This window comes from Rhagoletis pomonella, unplaced genomic scaffold, assembly GCF_013731165.1.
Source record: "Rhagoletis pomonella isolate Grant_MI unplaced genomic scaffold, Rhpom_1.0 Rhpom_scaffold_00011, whole genome shotgun sequence".
Classification (NCBI taxonomy): Eukaryota; Metazoa; Arthropoda; class Insecta; order Diptera; family Tephritidae; genus Rhagoletis; species Rhagoletis pomonella.
In genome coordinates this window covers 9122769-9131389 of record NW_023458565.1, presented here as the reverse complement: position 1 = coordinate 9131389, position 8621 = coordinate 9122769, and the positions used below count along the sequence as shown (strand labels likewise).

The 8621-nt window shown below is 36.8% G+C and overlaps 1 protein-coding gene across 1 annotated transcript; it reads left to right on the top strand.

Annotated features, from left to right (window-relative positions):
• The first annotated feature begins 1917 nt into the window (after nucleotides 1-1917).
• On the top strand, nucleotides 1918-6732 carry LOC118747372. The gene is given in 9 exon segments (XM_036481430.1): nucleotides 1918-2230; nucleotides 2287-2348; nucleotides 2428-2575; nucleotides 2632-3200; nucleotides 3202-3248; nucleotides 3343-3367; nucleotides 3369-3723; nucleotides 3882-6337; nucleotides 6408-6732. Coding segments are annotated over 9 exon segments (3810 nt in total). The 5' UTR covers nucleotides 1918-2157; the 3' UTR covers nucleotides 6483-6732.
• The last annotated feature ends 1889 nt before the right edge of the window (nucleotides 6733-8621 follow it).

Here is an 8621-nt window from a genome sequence, read left to right as displayed (position 1 = left end):
AATTTTGAGAGCAACTCAAATGCCAAATAAAAGTAAAACAAAAAACAAATAGATGAAACCATGATAAAAACATAGCAAGGTAGAACCGGTCTCTCAATTTGTCGGCCATGATTTTTTTTTGAAGTTTGCCAACATTTTAAAATCATATAAAAGTGAAAATAAAAAATTGAAATTGTACGAAATTGTTGTTGCTTGAGATTGAAAATGAAAATGTGTGTGTGAGTTTGTGAGTAAATTTAAAAATTAAATTGGTTGGAAACGTCAATAATTTTAAAAGTGACTCAGCGGTTCTACCTTACAATATTTTTATCATGGATGAAACTACCCAACAAGCATTTCAGTAAACGTTTTTAAAAATAACTTAAATTAAGTTTGCTATAATAAGCGTTAAATAAGCATTTTTAATATTAAGCTTATTAAAAGTTTTTTCAAACAAACCTTTAATAAGTTTTGAGAGCGAATGTTTATAAATAACTTAAACTTATAAATGAAATGTAAATGCCAACGACATGAAGTAGTAAATATAAAATTTTTTCAATCGTAAGTGACGTGTTTACGTTTTTTAAAATATATTATTAAAAGAAAAAATTAAATAAAACCAATGCGGTAAAACAAGAAAATCCAATCCAGGACCCGCTGCGCTAATCGGTGGAGCATTCGAGTCTTCAAATGATGAGTTCCCCTTATCCTTTCTTAGTTTAACATTCATTTAAAAACGTATTAAATTTTTTTCAGAAAAGTTCATCAATGAGAATGGCGGCGATAAAGCGCAATATATAGCTGCATCGATGTCCCTTTTCCAATTTGCCAATAACCGCAAGTAATTGAAAGCACGCAACAAGATGTAATAATTAACTTTTTTATGCTTAATTTGTATGTGTTATTGTGAATTTGTATGCTAAAATGTCTGTTCCCTATTTATATTTTCGCGACTGTAGATGAGTCCGCGGAAAATTCGCATTTCGTTTAGTTTCTAGATGTTAAGCAATCTATGTATGAGGTTTTAATGAAATATCTTTAAATAAAGGGTTATAAAAATGTTTATAAAAAGCTTTCTTTTGAAAATTTTTAGTAAGTTTATATTGATACGCTTATATAAAACTTTTTTTGAACCTTTATTATAAGTTTACACTTTTACGCTTATAAAAAGCTTTCTTTTGAACATTTATTACAAGTTTATATTTCTACGCTTATAACCAATGTTCCTTTTCGATTATATTACGCTCACTTTCAAGCGTTTTATAAACAAAAAATCAACGTTTTGTAAGCTTAATGTTTATAATTGAAAACTTAAAAAAAACTTTCTTTAAGTTTATTTTGCTTGTTGGGTATTCAAACTTTCTTTTATTTGAGACTGAAAATGAGAATGTATCTGTGAGATTGAAAATTTGAAAACATTTTTGTTATGTTAGCAAACTTCAAAAATGTTCAGGCTGCCTCTCAGCGGTTTTACCTTCAAATTTTTGTATCATGACAAAAACCGACCAACTCGGATTCTGTGAAAATTAGAAAAATTTATTTTCGAACATAAAAATCGATAATATCGAATTGCGCAACACCTAGCCAAAAAGTTGTCGGATTTAAATCCGATAACGAGAACATCGGATTCCACGACATAGTTGATTATTAGTATTACTAATATATAATGGACTACGTTATGTGAATAGCCGCACGGGGGTAAACAGGTACAGGTAGTCTGTTTAAACTAATCAAATTACCAAGTATTTCTGAAGGAATTGACCAGTTTTATTGATAAGCGCGGTGTCCATGTAACATTCATGTCTAGACACGAATCTTGGCAGGTGGGAGCCCCGAGTTACGGAGGTCGAAGAAAATTCATCAAACATTTTCGAACTGTTATCGATTGTGTTCGTACTGTACTCGTTCGGTGCATGCAACTCTGTGTTCTTTGACGACGACTCAAATTTCCACCATTTTAATTTTAAACCCGATTTGCGCCAACTTCAGTTTTGTCATTATTTCGGGCATTTACCAAAAGAAAATAAAAAATATTTCTGGGGCGGGCGGATTTGCATTTGTAGTGGCGCAAACAGCCGTCTTCAATATTATAAAAATCCAGAAATATACGCTTAAATTTCCAATAAATCGTGGGAAGTTTTTGTGAAGGAATTTTCCTTGGTTTGTGCCCAGGACAATATGGATAAACATAACACCGATATTAGTAATTTAGCTGACTCGCTTGGGATTTTAAATTTAGATAGCTTAAAAGGTAAATCGGTTTCTCCGAGAAAAAGCAAATATTTTAATATTTCTTTACAAATACAGCTTTTGGTGAGACATCTAATTCTTCCTCCACCAGCAGCAAACCAGTCAACGAACGCTTAAATGTAAGTGCATAAATATTTAGAAATAAATATGTATTCCCTTTTTAATATTTTTGAAGTAAATAATGAATGCGTTTAATAGAAGGAACGACTAAGAGCTTTGGAAACCTTGGAAAAAGCCAGCAAATCCGTAAAATCTGATGTAAATAAAATAATACAGCAAAGCTTTGTAAAAAAAGATTATTTAAAAGTACCAGATGAAATAACTACATCATCAAATTCCTCAAGAAGTAAGATTCTTACTCTTTGAGCTTGGCTTTTTCGCTCATAACAATGTTTTTTCCAGAATTAAATCGTACGGAATATGTGCCTTATTGCCGACCAGATTCCATCAATATTTCCGATTTGGTGACTGATGAAAGTATCAACCTAAACTTTAAGAGCACTATTTCAACAAATAACACAAAAGTTTCATTCGAACCGTCGGAAATAACTGGTCGATCCACACATTATACAGAGCGAAATTCACATAAAAATCCGAAAAATAGTATTGCCACAACATCTAGTCGGCTATCAGTCGGTGACATTCTCGCCACTTCATTTGCGCCCAAAGCTCGAAATCTCGGCGAGGCTTTAGGTGAACGCACTTCAGTATCGAGCACTACATTAGGAAGTTTAAATAATTCGCATGTTTTACTTCGAACGGCTGATTTATCGCTTAATACCACAGATACAACATTTGGTAAAGCTGCCGGCGGTCAGTTTTCATTTAATATGACAAATGAAACCGGAGTCAACTCCGAGGAATTTCAGCCCGCAGAAAAAATGCAGTCGAAGTTGTTGATGGACGAAATGGCTTGGGCACAAGAATTCGCCACCATACCAACAGCTGCATTGAATAAAGAGGAGAAGGAAAAAAACAGTCGAGGGAAAGGATTTTGATCTACAATCCAATCCGAACAGGTAAAAAATATTTGACATAGGATTATGTATCTTTACTAGTCTAGGTTTTTGATTTCTGTCTTACCTCCCTATAAAATTTGTTTGCTTTATACAGCTCGATTTTGGCGCGAGACCCCAATTTTTTCTATGGGACGCTTTTTCAATCAACGTTCAGAAGATTTACAAAATATAGTGCGGTCATTGAGTCCCGAGCGCATGCGTCCTCCAATAGCATTGGTAGATGAAACACAAAGTACACTTAGCTTGAGCACGCCAATAGGAACTACGAAAGTCATTGCATCCACAAATGACGTAGACTTAACACCCCAAATTGATAATAGGACATATAGTAAAGCTCCAAACGTTGCTTATAATAGCATATTAGAATATGAGAAACAGAAAGGAGATAAACATGAAAGTAAAGATTCCGGCAATGGCACGAAAGAAGAAGAGGAATCGTATTTGCTCTCGCTGTCGCATATCAAAAAGGCCTTTAGTAAGTACTTAATAATTTCTACATTAATAATTTCCCCGTTTGAAACAACAACAATCGCTTCAAACTGTTTTAATTGAAATTATAAGTAGTATATATTATAGCTTTTAACACTTTTTTAGCTTTTATAAGTAAAAATATACCTAATAAATTTTTTTCAGCTAAAAACATTGATGGAGATATTTCATCAACACATCTTATCGATTTGTTGAAAAAACCAAAACGTAATAAGTCACCTCAAAACCGCGAAAGAAACGAATTACGGCAAAGCAGTGTTGCTCAGCAATTTCAATTTAATAAGGCCCCACAATTGGCTGTCGCAGCCCATACATCAGCCAGTGTAAGACAATCCGTTGAACGATACACAAATAGCCTAAATACGCTCGAGGAATTGTTATCAGAAAATAAAGAAAATTGGGATCCACAAAAAATGCGAGGATCTGAATCACATGCTGACACAATAAGTTTTAGCGAATCATTGCTGGATGCCAGTGATTTAAAAGAGTTGCAGCGCAGCATAGGTCAACCACGATCACCGCTAAGCCCTTTAAATATACCAACTCTACGACTTGCACCTAATGAAAACGATAATGCCTGTGAAGAAAAATCGTATCGGCAATATCATGAAACACCCGAAAAGATAAATGGTAGCTTTAAATCGTCATTTTCTAAGTCCACCACACCCAAATCTTCCCCTTCAACATACGCACAAACTTGCGGCATTAATCAAAAAACCATAACCCTTACGAAGAAGGAAGGTTCCCCATCATCGTTGAGTCCCTATCTGCAGTTGCAGAAACCACTTTGTTCTACAAGGGTCGATGAGCAAAAAAGTGATTGTGATGTTGTAGCTGTTTCACCGAATCTTTCCAAGTCGCTGGCATCGCCCAAGAATAATGCTGCTGAGCGCACCCTAATGGCTACTGGTAGCCCCTATAGCGGCCCTCCATCTCCACCCCGCGGTTTTTTATCTTCACCATCATCGCCCGCTGCAACTGACATGGGTATCGAAAATTCACGTCGGGGTTGTGAGAACTGTTCGCCACAGGCGCGAGGAAAGCCACAATCCAGCAGTAATGTTAAGGTGCAACGCGCGGCATCGTCACCGTCGACTAGCGAAGCCAGTGCCAAAAATATTGCACCAATGCGCACAAATAGCGCATATACTCTTAGAAATGGCGGCGTTGTGCGCAGCGTCTCGCGTTGCTCCAGCAGCAGTGAATTCAGTCATCGTGACGGAAACGCAATACCGTTAAAGGTTACCGCCGTTGAATTGTCTTGGGGTAGCACACGTTTGAGAAATGCTGCACACCGGACAATGCAAGTGAAAAATATTGCGAGCAAGAGACTTACCTTGCGTATAGATGTGCACGGTCCCGGTTATCAACTGTTGAATTTGCCTGGCAATAATACGTTGACTTTGCAGTCTCAGGAATGTCGCACAATTGCGGTAAGCTTTTGTCCTACAGTTATTGGTGCTGCCGTGGGCAAGCTTGCATTTTACGCACCGCAAAATGTTAATGCTGCACACAACAGTGCCTCCACTGCCAACATGTCATCGTTTTTGGATATCCCTCTATATGGTTATGGTGGCCATTGCAGCATTGTGGCGCAGGAAGTGCACATAGCGCCAGTTGGTATGGCTTTCCTGCAAATGGGCTACTTACACGAACTCTCACAACCCATACAGCGCACTATACGTGTTTACAATAAAGGTCCGCTGCTGGGCTTCGCGCTCGCTTCAATCGATTCGGTTGGACTACGTTTGCCGCGATTATGCACTGCTTTTGAAATACAGCCAGCAGCCATGCTTATACCGCCTGGTTCAACAGCGACTTTGCGTGTAGTTTTCCGGCCACAGCGTGAAGATGTACGAAAAATTACAAGACAAACAAAATCCGTACTCACACTAGCCAATTTGCGTTTAATATCTGGTGATGAAGCAAATAGGCAGCGCATGCGCCAACTGGTGGCGCGCATGTCGCCGGAGGAGCGCGTCAATCTAAGTTCATCTAAATCTTTGGAAGCGTTGTGGGAAAAGCTGCCTGGTGAGAAGGAAATTAAAGAGCTGCAGACGTTCAAGGAAACACCAAAATTGACGTACGATTTGCTAACCCACATGCGTATACACGAAGTTGCACTTACCATTAACGATGACTACTTGGACGAGACTATCAAGTCGACATCTTCGTTTTATTTTCCCGATGAGGATGAGACAGTATTGTTCCGCACAGTATGCAGTCCATCGCCCAGTAATGCTGATGGTTCGGGCCATGTTTTGGATCGTGTGGATGAATTAATAGAGGAGGATGTTGAGCAAGCCAACAGTAACAATTCGTCGACACGCGGCGAAGCTTGTTGCTGGTCTGTTTTGCCCAGCGCATTATGTTTTTATTTGCGCGGTGAAGAACGCCCATTATTGCGTTCATCGATTTTCATTTGCAACTCATTTAAGTCGCGACAATACTTTGAAGTGAGCACGAACCGTAAAAACTTGTTGCAGTTGACGCCCTCAGAGGGTTATGTGGAACCCGATGGTGGCCATTTAGAGGTGGAGGTGAGTTTGCTATGCGACAAATTGAATGCGGAAAATAAGCAGGAACCGTTCAACATTACGGTATGTTAAATGGCTTTAACTATCACAGCTGAGCTAAGATTTTTTCTTTTTAATTTGATTCTTTTTTTAGGTTTCTATGGAAAATGAACGTATAATTGTGCCAGTGGAATTGTGCGATGAGGTGCGTCCAGCGGAGAGTGTATAATGTGACAAAAATATCTGCTTTGTAATTAATTTTAAACAATTTGCTGCAGTATAGTTTTTGTATTACTTACTTGTATCTGTCTCCTCCTCTGTTCGTTTAAAACAATGTTTACTTTTTTATGCAAAATAATATGTATTTATTTATATTTTATATGTTTAACTCTTTAAAAGCTATGCATGCACGGTTTCTACATTTTGTTTCACAATTCCTGCTGATATTTATTAATAAATTTACCAACTATTAAAGAAAACTAAATCTCTTATTTCTTCAAGTCTAATTAGAAAATTAAAATGGATTACAATCGCATTACGAAATGTAGGGTATGTTCTTAAATGTTAAAATACAAGGCATCTTTTTCTTCTCTTTTTTTTAACTCGGTAGATTTCTTTGAAAAGATGCTAGCTTTCTACTAGGTTGCGCAAGTTGGAACTTTTCTTCGGGTGGGGTTAGAAATAAAAGGTACTGATGTATTTTAACATTTAAGAATTCATTCGTAATCTATAACTTTCCTGCTTATAAAGAATTTCGAACCTACTTTTATAATTATGAGACTTTGTAGATAAATTACATTTATAAGATTACTTTTATATTCATAACCATAAGCATGCACAATGGATCGCACCCGGTAGCAGAGTGGAAATAAAATTTGCACGTAGCAGGGTGGAAATAAAGTGTGCACGTAGCAGCAGAGTGGTGGTGAGCAAGTGCTACACGAGGTCAGAAATTGCAAGTTAAAAATGCATTCACTAGTAAAATGGGATGAGGTTATGATGGCCCCTATTATGATTTGCATTCGATTTTCGACTGTGGTCGAAAGTGCTGAGCGAACGAATTTGCATTTGGTATTATGGCACTCATTCGATGAAGAATAGCGCTATTGTGAATTTCGCTCGTTTAGGTTGTTCACAATAGTATATTTTTCACCGCTGAGAAGCTTTGTTTACAAATCGAGCAAACTAAATAGTGTGCTTATACATATTTATGTAAATTTGTTCTAATTAAAATGAAGTAAAAAAGAAAGCAAGTTTATAAAAACGTGGTAAAATGAGTACAACGAGTTCTGGTTCAACGATTCGTCAGAGGATGAGAGCTTAGTAAACTGGCCAGGAGTAGCAAATGTTTAAGAGAGTTTAAGTTTATTAGTCTTTCGAATGTATTTTGATATAAAATATATTTAAGAAATTTGTCTACAGATTCATTAAAAAGTTCCGACCATCTAAAGAGGCGTTTGTGAGCCAAATCTATTTAAAATATTTTAAAACTATCAACAGCGCTACGATTTTGTTCTCAGAGATCGTGCCAACAGAGTATTGAGATTTTCTTTCATAAGTAAAACCAGCCTTTCGAGCTTGTGTTTAGTATTCAAGATGTTAGAACTGCATGAAATTAATAAAAATTGTTTAAAATTAATGTCTAGCCGCCAAAATGTAAGAAAACATATACAAAATCATACATTTTTCACAATTTTCTAACACTTCGCTACACCATCGAAAGCAAAATTCTGTTCGACAGAAAATTCGATACTCAACGAAAATTTCGACACGCTTGCATAGCTCATAATACGAATTCCACTTTCGATCTTCGATCTTCGATAGCCAGCGAAGATCGAAAATCGAATGCAGCTCATAATAAGGGCCGATATCTATTTTCGATGGCGCTGACTATACGCATTGGAAAAACGCATCCTAAAATTCTTGGAGTTCAAAAAGTGTAACGAGGTAGTGAGTGCTGCGTGAACAAACGAGTACCGACAAACCCGAAGATTGGTCATTTATGGAAATTAAGGCGCATAACATTATATACAGCGTGATTTCCAATGCTCAGTTTGAATTCATTGGTGATTTAGATACACCACGCGAAATAATGTTAAAATTTGACCAAATGTACGAAAATAAATCGACAGCTCTTCAAATACTGTATCGAAATCAAATCGAAAGCACGAAATTGCAAAAGTAACGGGTGATTTTTTTGAGGTTAGGATTTTCATGCATTAGTATTTGACAGATCACGTGGGATTTCAGACATGGTGTCAAAGAGAAAGATGCTCAGTATGCTTTGACATTTCATCATGAATAGACTTACTAACGAGCAACGCTTGCAAATCATTGAATTTTATTACCAAAATCAGTGTTCGGTTCG